Here is a 21,517-nt window from a genome sequence, read left to right as displayed (position 1 = left end):
AACACAGTAGCTGCTCAATTCAGTCAGACATAATTCTTTTGAAGCTTGAGGAACAGAGGTGCACTTAGATTCATGAAGCAGCACGCTGAGTCACTGCTCTGAGACAGAAGTGGAAAAGTTTATTTCTTATATGGCAACAAGGATCATGTAGAATTACTCATAACAATGACTTTTGCCCAACTGTGATATAGTTTCAGGACAGGAATCATAGAACCAATTGTTTCTTATTAGTGTATTTCAAAAGAATTGAAGACAGAGTTGACAACAAAAACTCCAGTCACAACAGTAGTAGTGATCTTAGAATTATGGAGAAGATTGTCATAATAAAAGCTGCACTAAAGTCCATCATACTTCAGGAGATTGATCTAATCACAGAAATTAGCATAAATTCTTTTCTTTAAAGCAAAACTTGAAAATTAACCTTGTTAACTGTCTCAAGTAACTGTGCCTGCCCCCCTTTTCCAAGGATGAAAGGCTCCTAACAGACTGCAAAGGAAAATTTATTCAATAAAAGAATCTGTCTCTGTTCTGACAACTTCAACTGTCCATCAAACATACCATCCAAGAGCAAACACCTTCTAACCCAACTCAAGAGAGAGGTAGTCTTTTCAAGTAACCAAGGAATAGAATATTTACAGGGCAAGATGCCAGCCCAAGGTTGAGTATAGGTCTTGCATTCATACTTATTCTCACAATCTAATATTTGCAGCAGTGTGTAGATCCTCAGGGTCCTTGAATTTTCATGATCTAAATCTTACGCACCCAGCTTCCAGAAAAAAAATTCTGAATCCAAAATGAAGCACCTAGGCTCCTTGAGCATGTCAAGAACCAGAAATCCTGCATGATGAGTAGAAACTGCCTAGAGCTACCCAGTACAGAACACATTTACCACTACAAAACACCAAGGCAGTACAAGCAGAAGGGATGCAGAATATACATCTGATACTTGCATGGAGCTTAAACCACTAAAGCCTCGGCTGGAGTGCAGCCTCCTCTACTCGGGATCTCTAGACCACAGTCTTGACCTGTAGCTTTTAAAGAAATAAGCCAGAAACAGTACTTCATTTTTTTGAAGTTGGCTGTGAGAGGAACAGAACCATGATATAATAATGAAAATGCTTTTGAAGTGGGGAAATGAAGGTTCAATATTTGCTCTAGGCAGATGGGTCTCACACCACCGTATCTTTCCCAAGGACAATGACCAACATCTAGGGGAGATCTTAGTCTGAGTGCACACCTGGCTGAAGGTAGCAATGAAAGGGGACTGTTCCCATTCGTTATGTTGAAGTTCTGCCACTGTTCAGCAAGAAGTAAGAAGAAGGTAGTAAATGATAAGGTAGTAAAATGTCTACTAAAGCATGAATTTATCAGGCATCCAGTGGTACAAAGATATTTTAACTACTACAAAACCACATTTTTGCCTAAGCCAGACTGGTTCATCTACTTCCTATTAATAACCATATTATATTTACTGCACATAATAATTGTTTCACAGACTATGAGAGAGGAATTTCTGCTTAATCTTTTATGACCTTTATAAAACTTTACGCAATTATGAAGCCATGTAGCTTTTACACGCTCTAAAGTTTTGGTTGGGAACAGTTTAAATAAGTAAACACAGCTGTCCCAAGCAGTGCCACCATGGTGACTTAAGACACTGTTAAGACTTTCCAGTTCTGTACCATTTTAAATCTGCAATAAAATTTTAGTCCAAGATAAAGTCTCAGATAGTAGCTGCCAGTCAGGAGCAAAGTACTCCTTATTAAAAAAATTAATGACATTTTAAAAAAACATGCACACTCTTCTCAGTTTCTTGCACTTTTGTTACCCATAAAAGTCTCTGCTATAAAAAAAATATATTAAAGCTAGTTTACTACATGGATAACCTCTCTGAGCATGTCAGAAACAGAAATACAAAATTCTTTTATTGATCTTTAGCATACTGAGCCCAAGTCAAGGCTCATGGGTACCATGATACTTACAAAATCTGCCAGTATTGTGATTACTAGAAATTAAGATGTTAAAACCAATACTTTGGATGGCAAGCCTTATCAACTTTAAATTTAGTTGGAGCATGCTGCCTCCTCAGAACTGCAGCCTGGAGGCAAGAAAGTCTAAAGATCACATCCTTAAAGGAAAGGAAAAATTAGAAAGAGAAAAGGTGAAGAAATGTCTATCCTGTTTTTACCACTTATTTCATCAATGACAAATGGAAACTCCCTCTTGCATGGGACAGGGCGATATACTGCCAATTCTCACAGTGCCCATGCAATCCAAGAGTCTTGAAACAATTCACATATGTCGTTTGCCATAGTTCGACCATATGAAATTTCTTGTTCACATGTTTGGTTACTTTTGCTTTAGCAAAACTAACAGACCACTACAGATATAAATTTTGATGTAATTATTTGAACAAGACATACCACTGTGCAAGATTTTAATATTTTATTCTTCCGGTGTACCTCAATTAACTCTATCAGCCCTCCAACACTTTCAGTTCTGCAAAATCCTGTACAACTATGATCTTTTGCCTTCAATGGATAAAAAAGAACATTAAAACTTCTCATTTAATGTATGGATTGAAAAAAGTTTTGAATCTAAAAGCTCAGAAGCTTTGCCAAGATCTTACTACAATTGTCATATCCCAAGTAAAATCCCTTCAAACACTACTTGAACATAGTTAAACTTATTCCATTCAGTTTAGCACCATTTGTACTTACTGACTGTTCACTTAGATCCTGAGAGTCTTCCATGGAGGTTGTTCACCTTTCTTTTTCCCCAGAGCAGAAATTATCGTCCCTTCAATTTACAGCTCGGTAGTCTAAATTTAAAAAAAAAAAAAAAAAAGATAGAGAAAAAAATTAATGTGTTATTCCATGGTTTTCACTTCTCAGGCAAATCAGGAACACAGTTATGTAATAATTCTTCAACTCCTACAAGAAAAAAATAGTTGCAAAACCAAACTAATAAAAAAGCTAAAATTTTTAATACAGGCAGCTGTTTAAGTAGACAATAAAAGATAACCCTTGGGAAAACATATTAGAAGGACGATTACGGAAACGTCGAACAACACTGCTTTAGGCACATTTAATGATAACGTCTTGGTCATTAAGTGTCTGGCAGAAAAAGATTATTATGCAATTATCAGCATGCAGTCCCCTCTCTAAGGTCCATTTAATTCCTTTAGGATTAAATAAAAAACACAAAGTGGTTTATAACAACCAGCGCCCTACAAAGTGCTAAATGACAGACATTACCCTAATTATCTACTATGTCTATGCCTTTACTCGCAGAGTGAGTAACTCTCACCAAATATTGAGATCCTCAATAGGAAAACTGCATTTTCTAAAAGCTCTGCATATGAATGATTACAATGACCTTAATTTATAAAGGCCCCAAATTGTATTAGCATTCTCAGAAAAGATACACTTTGGAGTTATGCAAATCTGCATAATTTAGAACAAAACAAGTGCCAGGGATATTTCATATATGCAATACTCATAATACTATCTATCAAAGCTAGTGTTACATTTTAAAGAAAACAAAATATGTAACAGTGTGTAAACATATAGATTAAGGAACCCTAACAACCTGGATTTGTTTATCAACAAGGCACCTCAGGAAACCATCACCTGGGAGTATGCCCAATAACATAAACATAGTATGGATCTTGGTTTTAAATTCCAACAAGCAAGCACTTATGATACCTCCAACCTGCATAAACATAATCATTACTTATTAGAGGTTAAACAATGTTTAGTTCTGTTGACACTTGCAGAACATTTGAAGGAAACTGGAGCTACAAGCCATGGCACTCGCATATCACTACCCACCACCTTCTGTTGCCCCCTCTTAGTGTGAATTGCCACTTACTTGCCATATCTCCATTTAGTCCCCAAAATACTAACTCTCAAAATTTCCTTGTGTTTTGCATTAGGTATTTCCTGGAACATACACACACGCACATTTACAGCCCCAGTTTACTTTCTTTCAGTCTTACCTTTATTTCCCCCTTTTCCTGCCACCAGGTTACACCTTCCTTTCTCCCTTCCCTTTCCTCTAACTTTCAAAAATACTTTTCATTCACATTTCATTAATTTTTGCCTTTGTCTTGCATTAGGAAAAGACCAATCACAAGCAAATTGTGTTGCACAGATTTCACCTGATCAGAAAACTGAAAGTAATTCCTGTTTTTTTTAAATGGCTGCAGTCTCCTCTCAATTTCAGAGGTATTCAAGACATTGACTTCTTCACGCACGATGCCTTCACCAAAACAGTAACAACCTCCTATGTTTTTTTGGTCAATCTGGAGCCCACACCCTTGTGTCTGTAAACATCTTCTGCAGTCTTTGTCCAGTGGAGGCAAAAGGGGAATAGAAAGGCTTCTCTAAAAACCTCCAGGTAAATTTCAAAGAGGAGCCTACCAAGGACAATTTTTTTTGACAGAAAGCAGCCTTACATGGCATTTCCTGTGGCAGTGCCTGCCAAAGGAGACAATTCCAAACACAAAGGCAAATTTTCACAACGGATCCTAAAATATTCCATAAATAACCTAAGCACAAAATCTGCTTTAATTTAATTAAGAGTTTGAAGTGTGTGCATGCTATTGCATTAGCAAGATTGCCTGCAGAAAGAAATGGTCAAGAGCTCAACAGTTAAATACAAAATTTGGAACAAAGCGTTTAACTAGTTTCCAAGTTTACTGACTGGAAGTCAGTACCTGGCTTGCATTCAAACATTAAATGCTCTAATTCTCTCTGTTGGTCATTGAAGGTGACAGATCCCTCACTTTCTGGCTCAACTATAGTGCTGTACCACTACAGATGCATATGCATGTTTCTTTCCATATTGATCATATTCTTAACCAAAGCACACTGACATCAACAGATGGATGTCACACTTTGCCTTAAAAAGTAGGGTATCAATATTTTAAACACATCCTGACCACGTAAGTCCAACAGTAGTTTTACTATTAAGAACTGCATATGACTCACCCACAATATGTGTGTGGTGTCCCAAAAATTCAGGTAGATGTATCCACTGGAACTCATCATTAAATATGCCATTTGTACTAGTCATCTTCTAAAAAAAACTGACCTTCATGAACCTCTGAACTCACTTTTCTGAATTGTAAGACAAAGACAAGCATGTTTAATCTTTGCAGAAAGATACAGTGTGTGTCTTTTGCATGAATATGGTATATTATAATAGTTTCTGGGGCTCTGTTGTTAATCTTCAGACTGCTTCAAAATTCAAACACTCTTACTGGAAATAGAGCTTTTTTTAAACAGAATTCAGAATTAATATTTAATCATTATTATACATATCAACAGCTAAATCCTGCTATATTTTGAGCCCAGTTAAAGTAGCTGATTATAACCAACTGCTAACACAATGATTTTTATAATGGCACTTAGACCAAATCCTTTAAGGTTCAGTTTTATAAATTTGTAAAAGAGGGGAAAAAAACATAAGAGAAGTTACTGATTTAAATAAGACCAACATACTCCCTAATAAAGATATAAAATTAAAGGATAATAGTAACCTCGTGCTGTTTTATGAGGCAATAATCCAGTTACCAATTCAACCTTGTAGTTTATTCCGTCAAGAGAACTAGATTAGAAACAGAGGGAGGGGGGCACTTTTATCCCTATTATATTGTAAGTGTTTCTAACTGGGTTTAAATATTTTTAAAACTGTTGTTAAAAGTCTTAATCTTACTGACATGCCGGAGTGAAGAAAAATGCCTGTTTCTGCTCTTGATCCATTCCTTGCAGATGTGGCTTTAAAACTGATGAAGTGTTTTATGCTCCCAGATAAAAATTTTACCTTCCTAAGAAATGTCTTAATTAGGAGGATTCCTGACTTTCCTCATCAACAATTGCATTTAAATCTAATTATTTTTTTTTTTTTTACCTGGGGGAATAAAACACTTCATCAAATTTAAACTGCAACTTCCAGGACTTGACCATGAGGAGAAACATGTGTTTCCTCCCAAAGATACACCCATAAGTTAAAAAAAATAAATAAAAATACTTGTGGATCTGCTGTATACCAGTTTGTAAATGACTGAAAATGTAAGACAGTAAGAATATGATCTCTCACTTTGCAATAATTTCTTCAGAATATTAGGATCGCAAGAAATAAAACAACTGACTGAGGCTGTTTCATTTTCTATGGGATGTCTAACAAGATTCTGTGCTGCAGCTTTCATAAGCTCCAGACAGAAAATGAAGCTTGGGGATCCACAGGTAAAAAACAGCCATAAAGCACCTGACATTTCTCAGGAGTATTTCAGAGGCTGCTCCAGGCCCTCTGTCAGCCAGATGGAGAAAGGGAGCTCCAAGAAGAATCCATCACCAGAAAGAGGAGTTTGGCCATCCGTCAAAAATTTTCCTCCCTTTCACTTCAACCCAAAAGGTGAGGAAGAAAATCCTCTCTTGGTTCACTAGGAGTTGGTCCTCTTAATTGAAATTATTGGGAGGGCTGGTCCTCACTTTCTACCATGATTTTTTTTTCACACGACAATCCCTTGGGCACATTGTCAGATTGTTTTTATTATTTTCCAACTGAAGAACACCTGTTACTATTGATGTTATACCATGTTGATGCTCTGGCATACTGCTCTGGCAGTATAGTACAGGAGCTGCACGATCCCAGCAAAACTTACTATATTGTTTTTGCATTCTGAATTGCATCCATAAGATGGCTAGAGAATAAACAGAAAGAGTGCTTCTCTGGTTAACACAAAGAAGAACTAATTTCTATTACAGTCACAGGTTAAAAGTCAAAATATTAAGCGAGAAGTTTCTCATTTTCTCATTTCTTGTTTTCTAGTGCTCTACTTCAAAAAGTTGTGATGGCAGAAGTAGTTAGTGCTTGTAACTGCAACTGAATGTGTGCAGCAGTAAGGTACCAACAAATGATCACAGCCTGCATATAACCTGTAGTCTCATGTGAAAGAGAGAAAATACCACCTAAATTATATTAAAAGCTAATCAAATGCTGATTTATTAGAATTTCAACTTAGCCTATATCTACAATAGAAAATTGTATTCAGCACAGTAAAAACATACTGTTTTCTCAGACCTTACTAGTATCACATTTGGAAAAGAAAAAAGATCTATGCCTCAGATGAGGAATGACACTGAGGTGCTTTATAACCCAGCTCTCTTCAAAACTCAAGTGAAATATTAACAGTTAAGTCAATAAGAAAAAAATATGAATGCAAAATTAAAAAAAAAGAAATTATAACTATAGGATTTCCTAGAAACTGGACATCAGCGTCTGCCCTTGTTTTGGTAGAAAAAGAAGACGTCAGCATTCTTATCCTATGTTGTAAGGTAAAATGAAAATTCAGCTTTTAATATAATCTCAGAAAAGCTACTACTTCATTTATTTCTTATGATTAATTAATTTCAGCTTCATAGGCTTTTGTGTTTTCTCTTCTACAGGTGCTGTGTTTTCTTGAAAGGAGAGTGAACCCTAATAGAAACAATTCTTTAGTGGAAAAAAAACAGTAACAAACATTATCATCTCAATGTACATTCAAGGGAGAGAAAATGACTAACATTTTAAATACCATAAACATAATAATCTAAAAAGCAAGAAAAGCCAGTATGATCTAGTCAGGGACATATATTTCTTTCCTGAGGAAAATTGGCAGGATGAAAGACTGCATATAGAAATTTTTATTATTTTTAGCTCTCAAGTTTTTAATTTTGGATTCCTTTTGATCAGAAGGATTCTTGCAGGAAGTAGAAGTGGCTTGGGAACCTTGTACACATGTTTAGGCTTGGCTGAGGTAAGTGCTCTCTACTGCCTGGTATCAAGGCGAGTGAAATTAGCCCCCTGAAAAACTCATGTTGCATAGTGGAAACAAATATTGCTCTTCAGTATACAGAATTAATGGAAATAAGGAATACCCATCTTTCCTTTCCTCCTCATCCAATATTTTTTCCCCAGGCCTTCACATCTAGAAGGTTAGAACTGCCTCTCTTTGGATCAATCTGGTTTCGGTCCATTTTTAGCTTGCTGAGGGTGAGAATTTTCCACTTAGAGAAGTTCTAGAGCTTTCTGGAACCCTTCGGAACGCACTCAGGACTCACTCCTCCATCTGTTAGTGCCCTCCAGACGCCGAGCTTGTTCTCTGCCCAGAGCCCTTGGTCCTATGTCCCTGCCCAGAGGACAGGGTGCTCTGCCACCCTGGCCATGCAGCTCATCTGGGCTCTGAGCAGGTCCAGCGGCCCCTGGTGGAGGGAAAGCATCCTCGCTGGGGTTTGTCTTCTGAGCACCTTCTACATCAGTTTGCATTTGCAGATGGACTGCACAAGAACAGAAAACAGGATATCCCTTATTTCTAATTATTAGGATCACTCCAGAAGTTCATGCAACACCTCATGTAACTTCCGCAAGCTACTGAGCACTGATAAATTTCCTGGCCACTGCAACCCCACAGACCTTCCTGCTACTTATTTACAGGGAAGGAATAAAGGACAAATTTCCAGGATAAGCTGAAAAGTGAACGGGTCCAGCTGCTTCCTCTGTGCTTACCCTCACAGCAAAACACATGGATGACAGCGTAGCAGCTGGATGGAGGGAGCTACACAGGCCACCCTTCAGGGTCTGCTCAGCACACTCACCCTGGCACAGCATTCAGCATGGCGAGAGATGTACGCATAAGAGCATGCATATATCTAAACTGGATATTAATATTGAGTATATATAATATGTATATTGAGTGTATATAATACATATATTATATGTATACACACATACATATATAATATGTATATGGTATATATAATACGTATATTGAGTGTATATAAAATGTATATTATATATACACACATATGTGCATATTTATATTATATTTGTATATATTTTTGTGTATATATGTAGTATATATACATATGTATATATATGCATATATATATAGTGCATATATATATTATATGTGTATACATACATTGTGTATATTATATGTATATATACATACTGCCTATGCAATATATATTCTAATGTATATAGAAACCATGCTTCTGAAACAAATACATTTCAAGGTGCCATGTCAGACACTAATAGCACAAAACCCCCCAACAACAAATTAGGAATTAGAAGTAACATCCTAGTATTCCATTCCATCATCAGGACATTCATAACTCCAAAGCTTAATTACACAAACGCACTAGGGTCTGCCGGTTATTCCTGCTGAAGAGGGATAGATCTTTATCAATAAGAAACACATAGCCTAGTGATGGGAGGAAAGGAGGGGTAGGGAACTAATGCAAAGATGCCACAGTTAGAATTATACTCTTGGAATTTTAATGAATTTTTTTTCCTGGTAACTCCACTCAGCCACTTCCACATCTAGATGACAGAATAATCCTAGATATACTGGGTTATCATGTATGTTAAGAACAGGGAAGGGCTCTTCAACACCCATCAGTCCTTTGTAGTTCTGTGCTCATCATCTGTGCTGACCATCATTTCCTTTTAACTTCTCCCTTCCCTGAAAAATTGCACATCTATAACTGGGATATAGTTTATTTCCGTCTTCCTTTCTGAGCATGTGATTTCACGCTAGCCTTTAAATACAGCAGTCAAAACAGACACAATTCATGCCACAACATTGTAGTACACTGAAAACTCCTCAACATTCAAGTCAAATAATTGGCTTTCATGCCAGTCACTATAAATTTGTTACACAGTGTTGCAAGTTCTACATGGTCTTTGGTGAACACTTGTATAATTGTCATCTTAGTGCAGTTTATTTCCTTGAAGTGAATTTCCTGAAGGGTGACATCGCTTGTGTGACATTACTGGACATTTTTTCAAGAAAAATTAAGTTAAAATTAATTATTAAATTAAAATTAATTATTTCCACTCTGCATCAGATATGTTTGACTTGGAAACAAGTCACACTCCCATAAGACTATTTGGTACCAGTCAAAAGTATGCATTAAGACAAAAAAGCAGAGCAACACAGACCATGAGGTCTCTGGATCAGTTAAGTGCGTAAAACAGGTAAGAAACAGCAAGACAAGAGATCTGCCTGCTGTCCTATTATCATCATACAATACAACAAGTGGGGAAACAGGAAAACAGAAAGACTTCTTGGCAAATGGTAAATAACTGCAAGTACTGTATTTCATTTACTTTATGTAAAATAATACTTCAGGGTAGCATTTATCTCTCTTGCAAAACTGGGTATCAATTCTACAGGTGGTCAAATATTGCTAAAACTGATGCCCCTACTCTTCCTATCACTCCCATCCCACACCTGTGCAACAAATAAGAAGGATTAGCTTTAGGAATTTCAGAATACAGAATTATAAACTCGGCAGTTCTTCCCTTACTCTAACATTGCACAATACGCCGCAAAATTGCTAAGATTGAAACCAGAGCTGTGAACTCAATGATGCTTTGGGGCTTCCCAACTGTGAGTAGACCTCTTCACTTACATGCAGCTACATAGACTTCTTCTGACTCATTCCAGATTAATCAATCACAGATTATCCCAGCCTGAAATAAACAGAACAAATACTGAGACTATTTCTGTACTGCATTTGTAAAAAAATAATCTAATCTAGAATCCCTCTGTGTTCCCTTAAAAATAAAGGGAAGTTCATTGCATAAAGAATTAACTGTGGTGCTCTCAAATTGACAATTGATAAAATCCACACAATCCTTACCAAAAAGAAAGATGGTTCCCAGGGGCTGGGGGAAATTAATATAAGGATACCACAGACTGAAGCATACTCTTTTAGAATTTTAATAAAAAAAATTAGTTTTATTTTCCTACAAGTTGGCCATTTCAATGTTTTGAAAAACTAGATTTTTTCAGGGGGAAGGATTTGGTTTTTTACTACACGGCATATTTTGGGTAATTTCTGATACATTTTCCTTCTCTTTTTTTTCAGAAAATAGTTGAAAACAAACCAAATAAAATATTTCAGTTCTTCATAAACAAGGCACTGAAAACAGAAAGAAAAGGCTATGCTTGTTAGCCAGAATGCTTAAGGAGACACAGACAACTTGAAAATATTATTTATTATTTCCTCTCTCCCAAAAAACATGTCAAATTTCCCTTCCTCACATTAAATAAAATCACCTTGTGACACAAAAGTAGCATAAAGTTAACAATAAAATTTATTTCTAAAACAGAAACCCTACTTAACATTTTTTAATTTAGGAGAACATGAAAATAAGCACATCCTTAAGGTAAAAACAATCACCAGTTTTACAAGGCTAGTTAAATTAACCCAAAGAATCCAACCACGTGTTAAAATTAAACCCATGACTTACAGTCCTATCTGTTTTCAAAAGCCATGCCACAGCTTGAAGAGTGTATTCAGCAGTTATGACTAAACAGTGACAGCTACTGACGAAGTTCAAATACTCGCAAAGATTCCTAGAAACATTCTGATGAAGGAGGAAGCTTGCAACATGCTCTTCTTTTTCAGCTATCAGTGTCATTGCCCATTCCTGGCTGGCAGCTGCCATCCCCATCGCTGCAAGTGTTTCACCTACAGTTCTTCAATGGAATATATTGAAATGACAGAAAAAAAATATGGAAGAAAAGCCACCAAAGCCAAACATTGGTACTTTGGTTCTGGTTTGGTAAGAGAAGTGCAACCTTTTTTCTTAAATTAAAGTTGACAGTAAGTCCTAAATACTGCATTTGAGAAAGTGTTCAGTTCTCAAGGAATTACTGAACAATGGGGGAAAAAAATATGAATGAAAAACCATCCCAGAATAAGGAACTCCTGATTCTGCCAGCACACAGCTCAGGTGGTTTCTGACAGAATGGAAGGACAATTATTCATCAAACTTAACGCTGCTGCACCGGGGCTCTGAAGTTAATCTGAAACCATCAGAACACAGTGAATAAAAAGTAGCAAAATTCCCATGTACCACCTTTGTCCAGCAGAAAGAAAATGCTAGAACTCATATAAGAAGTGCTGTGTTGTCTACATTTTTTTTCCTGCTGATTTCCACAAAAGCTGTCCGCACTCATATCAGTTCCTGACCCATCAGCAGCCCCCATACACAACTGAAGTGCCGTGAAGTCCATGAACAGCTCACCATTCCACGGAAGACAAAATAGAAATCATATACTGAGAACCAACACTAAACATGTAACACAAATTGTGAAAACCAAGTACTCCCACGTTTTAGTTTTAACAACTGCTTCAACAATGGATCCTTTACTAAATTTCCTTTCTTCTGTTTAGGGTATTTATTCACTGTGATCAAACTATGCTACGTTCTCCTTTAGTAAACTAAAATGTGCTCATCCCCTGGAAAATATAATTTTTCCAATCGTTAAATTATTCCTCTGGTCTTATATCTCAAATTTCTCCAGTTTTCCAAGCTTCCTTTCTACAGCTGGAAGAAGGCACAGCTCTCAAGTTGTAGGTGCACCTGTACTAGCTACACAGAAAACGTGACCTCTCTTAATTCTGTCTGCCTGGTACTTTGTTTCAATTACTACTCCTTTTCTGGCTGTGATACCATTGTGATCACTTGCTATGGCCTCCAGTTGCCTTCTTAAATAAACCACTGGCTTGTAGTGAAGCACATACTGTTTGCTTGCTCCCAGTTTGCTCAATGAGCCAGACCACTCTTAGCAATCTGCTCTCTTTATTATTTACTCTTCCCTCAGACTTTGTAGTAGCAGTACTGTAAGCACTACAGTCTAACAACAGAAGTACAAGAAAGTTTCTAAGAAGAAATATCTCTTTTATTAGGTCAGCAATAGATCTATCAAATGCATTACTTCTCATAGAACTTACTTTGTGTCACAGGTAAAATAATAAATAGCTTTTGATTTGATGACTAGCACCTGAAAAATTATTTGTACTAGTATCTTCTTTAAAGACTCATTGGAAAGTACTTTTGAAATAGCTGCTTTAGTCTGCTATTTAATTGATTTCATTTGTGCCAAGTTAACTTCATATCCTTCAAGTTTATTAATCAAAAAGTCACATCAACTCAAAACCCTTACAGAACTTATTAGATCACTACTCTTATCTCTAGAAATTAAACTTGTACTCACATTAAAAGTAATACCGCTAGTTTGGCACGGTTGAGTGCTCATAAACCCATGATGTAGTATAGCATGTATATTTTGGTGTTATATGTGAACAACACACATTTGGGACATGGTAGCATGCAAGTTAATACTTTGTGACACTGGAGACTAAAAAAAAAATAGTTGCCATAAATTAAGCACTTATCTACAGTTATAGCTAAGTAATGACTACTTCTGAGAAATTATTCTTTCCCCAGAAATAGTGGTAAAAGAACACAGCCCACCATGAGCCCTGCAGCCCTCGGTGATGATGTGGTGCAGTTACGTTCCGCCTGTCCCCTGTGAGGCCAGGTTTTAGATAGCAGTGCACAGACCTGGAAAAGTTCTGTCGTCTGCTACCACACTTGAACTCCTGTCTTCCTTTGTGAATATATAGCTGTCCCCTCCAAATGTACTCTATCTTTCCCTATTGTACATGTATCTGCAAATTATTTGCAGTGACTTTAGTTTTAGTTTAAAACACCACATCAACAAAACCCTTTTGGTTCAAGATCAAGAGATCACTTTTGTAGACAATGTTTTCATTCTGAAAAATTCCACCAAGACCACAGACTTCATCCTGCACTTCAGTTAATAGAGGTGGCAGATTAGGTAACAGAGGCCGTGTTTCCGCAGCTATTTCTCCAGCGCTGGTGCCAGGCTTGGCCGCACAGGTGCTGCCTCTCATTCCGACCTTTGCCTTGCTGCCAGCACAGCTGTCTGTGAACCACAGCAAAGAACAGATCCAGCTTAAATGAGTGGCTGACAGAAGACGGGTAAAGGGCTGCTTAAGAAGCCTGCCACCAAACATGAAACCATCGCTTCACACTCTTCCGTTCCCTGCTGCAGAGAACAGAAGGATGTAGGAACTGCAGATACAGTTGGTCACACACAGCAATGAGTCACACGTAGATTACTGTTATTACTGCTTATACGAACCAACACCCCTAGCAAACTACGTAAAAACAGAGCAAAATTATGGCCCTCTTTCTCACAGCTTAACTGCTGTAGGCTTAGTCAGGCTCATCTGACAGCATCTCTCAAGCTGCAGTTCCAATCCTGGACTGCCATCAACGCAGACCTAAGCAAGACTCCAAAAAGGTGGGTAGTTTCACCACTATTACGGACTCCTTTCATTTCATTTGTCTTAAGCCAGAAATATGACTACTATGGAGAAGTTAGACTACAGTTCATTCAGAAAACTGGAAAACAAGCTGAATCATAGATTAAATAGTTACCAAGAAACTATTAGGAAACACATCAGCTGGCCATTTTTGCTGGAAGACCCTAACTCTCCCCTCACAGGCGACTCCCAGCCATAGTGATGCACAGTGAGCTCAGCCCTTGGATGGAGCTTTGAACACAAAAACTGCTTCTCTGTAAGAACAATCAACTGAACTAAATTAATATGAACATTACACTAGCTCCTTCTATCATACCAGATTAGAACAAACATAAAAATAGGTGGCTGAGTGGAAAAGTATTTTAATCTTTCCACATGGAAAATCTGCTACAGTTCCAAATCTTGCCTTGGGTAACCTGGAAATTTTATTTTGGAGACCCTTTCCCAGAATACAATAATTCCATTTGTAAAACCTCTATACTACTCAGTCTTATTTGTTTCCAGCTCCCTAATCAGGAGCATTAAGAAGACCAGAACAGGAATGAGATTGAGTCTGAGATGCATTGCTAGAACTTGGCAGAGAAAATGCGCATAATCGGCCTGAGCTACGCCTGGTTTTCTAAAGCCATGCCTAAGCTGAGACACTCAGGGGAGCTGGAAGGAAGACCTCACATATAGTGTGATGTCAGGACACATAAACCAGAGTGTACAGAGGCTGGTTTAGCTGCTCTCACTTGGGGATAAGGTGAACTTCATTTTCTGTGATTCTCTGGGAACATGCTACAGTAAATAAAAAGGAACATCCAGGTGGGATTTAACATTGTAAACAGACTTCACATTGAATAGGCCTGGCATTCACCTGACTATTCATGTTTATGACCAACAAAGTTGCCTAATAAGAATTAGAAGTACATAGCTAATAAACAATTGCCCTTTTCAGGAATGTAATTACTGTAAAAGGCATTCATGTGGTTATTTATAAAGTGCTATAAAAAAATTATATTCAAACTGAGGAGTATGAAAAAAGATAAAATGTAAGAAAAGATGAATATATAATCTAGTCTTTTATTCTTAACTCTCCTTTGCTTTTTCTAAGTAGTGCAGGGTCACCCTTCTGTACATGTGATCTCACACATATGAAGTATTCTGCAATACCTCCCCCAAAAAACAGACTGTGCTAAGAATAGAAGACTAGATACTCATCTGGCATAATGTGAGACCACTCCAGTAATTTCAACATTCCTACTCCAATTTGCAGCAGCTAAGGATCTGGCACAAAACATCAAGCTAAGTTTCCAATTACCTCATGCACCAGCATTGATTTCAATAGCTATATACACACAGTCATAGAGGAGAATTATTTGAAAAGTTGCAAACTCAGCTCTGTATTTCTTTTACTTTTGTGGTGTAAATCAGACCAGTATTTTAATATGGGTTTTTCTGGTTTAATTATATATGTATCAAGAGTAGAATAATTACTTGTTGCATTTACCCAATTAAAAAAAAAAACAAAAGCAGCAGCAAGTTTTTATACTGCTGACAATGTCAATTTATACTGTGTCATGTCACAACAGTAATAAATTCTAAAGTTCCCAAAAAAATCTACTACGTATCAACTTAAATGCACAAGTAAAAAGCTATCACCTATGCGAAAATTAGTCTCCTATATGCAAATATTTTCCAGGTTGCCTTGAGAGGTTTCCTTGCAACTTGCTGCTCCAAATTAGTCAAATTGTATTGTCCAGCCACAATAGGAAGCAACTGTATTGTAAAGATACAGCATTCACTCAGCCCAGACAGACTCGGTTCTTCACAGACAGCACTTAAGTTACGCACAATTAAACAGCCCTACAAAGAGTACTGCAACATTATTCACTGCTGTAGTTCAGTCGACAACGGCTTGATGAAAAATCATCATAATTTTGTTTATTTTTTTAATTCCAGGAAAGGGACACAGATCCCTAAAGGAATTTAGCACAGAAAACCCGAAAAATCCTGCTTTTCAAATTCATAGTAATTGAAGTCTAAATGAGAGTTCAGTGTCTAGTAACTAAGCCTAATAGTTTAAGACCAAATATATCCAAGTCTCAATGGTATATGGACTCAGAAAGTTCTGAAGATAATCACTCCACATTATAATCTTCTTTTATCATGAAGAAATTGAGAATAAAATGCTTAAACTTCAATATTCCTCAGACGGCCATTAGCATTTGACATTGTGCTCAAAAGTCTGACAACTAGCCTATATACAATCCTGCGAGTGAGACTACCAAGTGATGTATTTTGATATAGGATAATCAATCATCAAAGTTACTTTATTGTTTAACATTAAAACAAAAGGTGGGCCAGCTATTGGATACGTTTCTCAGGCTCAGAGACAAAACGAAGAATCTGTTTTAAAATAGTTTTCACCAGGGCCCTGTATTACAGGCATCTCAAAAGGAATCCTTCTGGCAGTATTACAACCTGCAATGTGGACTGAAAATGTAAGTTTTACTGCCTTTTCAAATAAATTTTGTTCTTTACTTGACAGATAAGCACTCTTCAAATCTGAGCTTTTGCACTGCAAAGTGCGTCCAAGTTTCTTTAAGCACTTCTGATTTAATGACAGATTTAATAACATTGCAATGCAGAAGTGTGGACTTGGCCAAAAAAATTATTTCATAAAAATCTGATTTCTGTACAGCAACATCTAAGATGTCACCTAACACGTACAAGTAAAGCAGAAAGTTTTTAATGTATACTGTAAAGCCTGGGGCTTCAATAGGTAAAATATCCACTGACTTTAAAAGATCATAAAGATAATTTATTTTTAATAACAATTTTTATTTCATTTTAAAAAGAGTAGCAGTTTATGCCTTCAATAGAACCATGCCCTGAAATCTCAGGGGTGATTAAAGGGCCATGCCAAAGCTGAAAGGTTTCAAATATCAAACTATACTATTATGTCAGGGCCAGCAAGATCAATTAGTGCTTTTCAATGACAGAAAAGGTTAAGTTGGACACACATTTACACAATATTTAAATAGTAAAAAAAAAAAGAAGAAAAATAGCACATAGTAAGTTAATACCACATATTAAAAGTTCACTTATAAAACTCTCAATCGATGGCGAAATACCAAAACTCTTCTTCCACTTGCACAACATAAATACTGCTCTTCTAATGCAAAATGGCAAGAAGATTATAGATACATTATACAGCAAAAATAACATTGGATTTCAAGTACAAAGTAAAAACCAAAGAAATCTGACTCTTTCTGCTGCCAGGCCCAGTTTAGTGCCAAACTTTCAAAAAGCTTTAAAAATACTTGATAAACTTGACAGATGTCTGCTGGTCTGATGCCCTTACTTGCACACTTCTTGCAAACCTTGATAATACTAAAAATTAATGATAATGAGCAAATGAACCTATTACCACGTTCAACTAAAAGATAAATAGAAAATTACCATACAACAAAAAGACCCCCACAAATTAAAAATACTAATCTGTAAATTAACTCATCTTAAATCTGGAGAAAGCATATGTACACCTTCTGCAATTAAAAGCTATACAGAAACATGCATACGAGGAAGCACGGGAACTTGCGTTTCAGTTCTTAATATCAGAAGAATACTCCCTGTATACTATAAGTTAATTCAATACCTGTTAATACATGCATTGTTGCAGTAAACATAGCTTGAACAAAGTACCAGGTTATGCTATCAAATAAAGTCAGTATAAGATCATAATATAAGTGCAGGAAATTAAGAAAACTTAAGGAAAAAAGCACACAGTGTGGAAATCAGTGATTTAGGTCATAATTGCATTATTTTGAGTAAAAGCAAAACATGATTAAAGCAAAATTACTTTTGTTCAATGATATATTTCAAAACGCCTTTTTTTTAGAGCCCCTTTCGCTATTTATTTCTTCAAGGAGTGATTTGAAATATTTACTACCAGACAGTACCTAATTTTAGGTTTTAAGTGCTTTAACAGCTCTATGAAATATGATCAGCAGCTGCAATACAGAAGTATGTTGAATAAACTCTCCGTATAAAAAGGGAGACCTGTTTTACCCTGAGTTCATAAAAGCCTTACTTTCAAGAAAGAAAAAGATAACAGAGAAAAAAATTAGTAGCTATGTCCTAGAGCATTTGACAGAAACTCCAGTAATTTATTTCTTCTTTCTGAATTAACTTTCATATAATAGAGGGAAACATAGTTTAAATTTTAACACTGGAAGATTTCACTGAACACTGTGCAATACCACCAGGTCATTAAGTAAACAGACAGGTAACTTCCCCATGCCAAACGCCAGTGCTTAACATTAATTTATTCTAGAACTGAAAGGTAAAAGTTGCATAAAGTTTCAAGAGCAGCTCTCAAAGCTTGCATCAGAGGCTAAAAATATGCAACAGGATTCTATCTATAGCTGTATTTCTAGTTGCCTTCCTTGAAACATTTTAAATGGGACCTGCAGTTAACTGGGAACCCACTGGTTTTCTACTCATTCTCAATTCCTTGTTTAGAATTTATCTATCCCACTGGCACTGTCCATACAGCAGAATAAATTTCTGTTGCAGAGCGTTGTGAATGCATTAATAAACACAAATCCAGCCAGAGTAACCTTCAACTAAATTTATTAGCACTTACAACCATATGCACATAATAATTTAAAACTGCATATCCATTATCTGCACAAAGAGACATAAAAGATTAGTCAACACACTCCTCTTTCACTTCTATTAAATTTGATTGAAGAACATTTGGTAACATAAATATCAGAATTTTCAAAAGAAAGCAAGAAGAGCTATTTTGGATGTAGCCCAGCTAATATGAGACGTCAAACATACAGCAAGAATCACAGGGAAGAGAGAGAAATGTCAATCTGTATTTCCACTTTACTCACAGTATGATACATATTGTAGGTATGCAAACATTTGTTGTTCGGCAGCACTTCCAGAAATACTCGGAGAAAAAGTCAAACCCACAGTAACTTCAGGGAACTTCCCTTTTGAGTGTTAAGGAAACGAAACAATGATACAACCTGAGCTTTAATGTCAAGTACACTCGTCAAATAACAAATAAACACTGAGGTCAGACCAACAAAAATGTTTGCCACAAAGAAAAGATGCTTGCCTTGTATACTTCAGTAAATCATAGAGTCACAGAATAGCTTGGGTTGGAAGGGACCTTAAAGATCATTTAGTTCCACCCCCTCTGCGATGGGCTGGGACGCGTCCCACTAGAAAATCTAAACTCTTGAAGTTTATCTTAGACCCACTTTCTCTTCTCAGCAAGCGAAACACGGAAAGCACAATTCAGAAAGCTTTAAATACCGGTTCCTTACTGTTCTAGCATGACTTCGTGCTTAAACTCGCTTCGGCCAGGGTGCTCCCTGGTCCGGTGCAGCGTTGCCTCCCTGGATTTTTGTACAGAAGCAGCTATTTCACATCGCCCCTGGCGAGAGAAACGCGCCCCTCCGCCTGCCCCGCTTCAAACCCTGCCCGCGGGATAACGGGAAGGCAGCACCGCACCTACTTGGCGCTTAGCGGCGGTTTCATAAATGTAAATGAAACTTTAGATGCCAATTACCGATTGGCAGCGGCGCCGCCGCGGGCTCCCGCTCGCCCTTCTCGGCGGAGACCAACGGGGGCTGCGACCCCGGGGCGCTCCCCGCGGCCCGGCACCGTGCGGACCCCGGCCGGCGTTCTTCTGCGTTTTATCCGATCTGGGGAGCGTCTTTAATGACGGCCGGAGAGGTCCGGGAACGGCCAAGAGCCCACTGGGTTTGAACACGGAGAATCCTAATCCTACAGACGCTCGCACGCACGCAAACGCAGGCAGAGGCTTCCCCACGTGGAAACGTTTTGAAACCAAAACACAAGCCCCCGCACCGCTCGATAAGTCCCCCGCGCCCCCATCCAGCCCCCGGCGCGGCGGGGACGAGGTGGGACAACCCGAAAATGCACCGTTTTGTCTTTAAACCACCATAAAAACAAGCCGGGACTGGGGGGGGGGAGGGGGGGGAAGGGTAGAAAGGGATCCCTCGGGGAGAGGAAACGGCGAGGAACTAAAACAACGGGAAGCTGTGTCCCCGCTCCCCACGGACAGCGGGAAAAGCGGCTGCTGAAGCCCGGAGCTGCCCCAGCCGCCGGGAGAAGGGAAAAAGCCACGGAGCCCCCCGAGCGGCTGGGGCAGAGCAGGGGCGGCACCGACCCCTCCGCCCAGCATCCTCGCCCCCGCCCGCCCCGAGCTGCTGTTTCGGGAAGGGGCTCGCTACCCCCGCTCCCTGCTTTCGTTCCGCTCTCGGCCGCTGGAAGAAAAAACAACTTGTTTGGTCTCAGCTTCCCCCCCAGCCCCCGGCAGCCCCGGCGGCGGCTCCCGGGACCCCCGCGCTCCCCCCGGCACCGGGCCGAGGGCAGCACGGCAGCGCTGGCACCTGGGAAGAGGCAGAAAGGCCGGCCGGCCGGGCAAGAAGTCACCCCGTCTGGACCGGAGACCAGTTTGGTTTGGGTTTTTTTTTTTTTGCAACTAAACCGGAGCGGGGCCGGGAGCGAAACCTCGTCTTGAAACGAGGCGTTGATTCCCCGCGTCAGGCTCTGCCCCGCGAGGGACGGCTCCGCTGCTTCTACCCCGTCCCGTTTAAGTTTTGCTGCAGCTGCGGGGTTTTCTTGTCATCCGACCAACACGAAAACAACGCTAAACGAACCCTAAGCACACGCGGGCGCCCATCGATCTCCACGGACACACGCACAGGCAGCAGGGAACGGGTTTCCTCCACCTCTGAGCAGAAGGGGTGGGAGGGGGACGCGAGGGAATCGGAGGGACACTCACCTTCTCGCTGCCGGAATACGCCGCTACCTTTATTTTTTTAGGGCTGCTCCTTATTTATTTATTCGCGCCCCGTCTCCAAGCCGAGGTTCCCCTTTCGCACTGTTCCTCCGGCAAAAACAGGACATCCCCTCTACAAGCCCCGTCCCGTGTCCCCCCCTCCCCCCTTTCCCTGCACACAAATAAAGCGCAACTGGGAGCAAAACGGGAGGGGAGATTCGGGGGGGTGGGGGTAGATGGAGGAGGAGGCTGGGACGGGAGAAGCCAAACACTCCTCGCACTTCAGCGAATGCAACTAGTTGCCTCTCGCGCACAGGCACGTAGAAATTTGCCGTGGAGAGGGACGGGGCTTTGCTAAGAACAGGTAACCCCCTCCCGCACGGAAAAAAAAAAAAAAAAAGTCGTTCCAGGGAGCGGGGAGGTAAAAGGGACGAGGAGCGAAGAGGAGCCTTGTGCCGGCGCTGCCCCCGCTCCGGCCAGCGCGCACCTCGGGGGCGTCCTGCCC

At 39.0% G+C, this 21,517-nt stretch overlaps 1 protein-coding gene across 15 annotated transcripts in view; it reads right to left on the bottom strand.

Moving 5' to 3' along the window:
• EYA4 (EYA transcriptional coactivator and phosphatase 4) overlaps positions 1 to 21,197 on the bottom strand; it is a 155,468-nt gene extending 134,271 nt beyond the window's left edge. For 5 of the 15 annotated variants that reach the window (XM_069851876.1, XM_069851886.1, XM_069851889.1 and 2 more), the window contains exons 1-2: positions 21,016 to 21,195; positions 2,721 to 2,821 (exon numbers count right to left, since the gene is read on the bottom strand). In XM_069851876.1, the coding sequence (XP_069707977.1) occupies positions 2,721 to 2,753 (33 nt within the window). In that variant the 5' untranslated portion in view covers positions 2,754 to 2,821; positions 21,016 to 21,195. Of the gene's footprint in view, positions 1 to 2,720; positions 2,822 to 19,517; positions 19,782 to 21,015 lie in introns of those variants that run through there. The other 10 variants (XM_069851880.1, XM_069851884.1, XM_069851887.1 and 7 more) reach the window with 5 other exon arrangements.
• Positions 21,198 to 21,517: the final 320 nt, after the last annotated feature.

This window comes from Phaenicophaeus curvirostris, chromosome 2 (assembly GCF_032191515.1).
Source record: "Phaenicophaeus curvirostris isolate KB17595 chromosome 2, BPBGC_Pcur_1.0, whole genome shotgun sequence".
NCBI lineage: Eukaryota > Metazoa > Chordata > Aves > Cuculiformes > Cuculidae > Phaenicophaeus > Phaenicophaeus curvirostris.
This window is presented reverse-complemented; position numbering and strand designations above follow the sequence as displayed.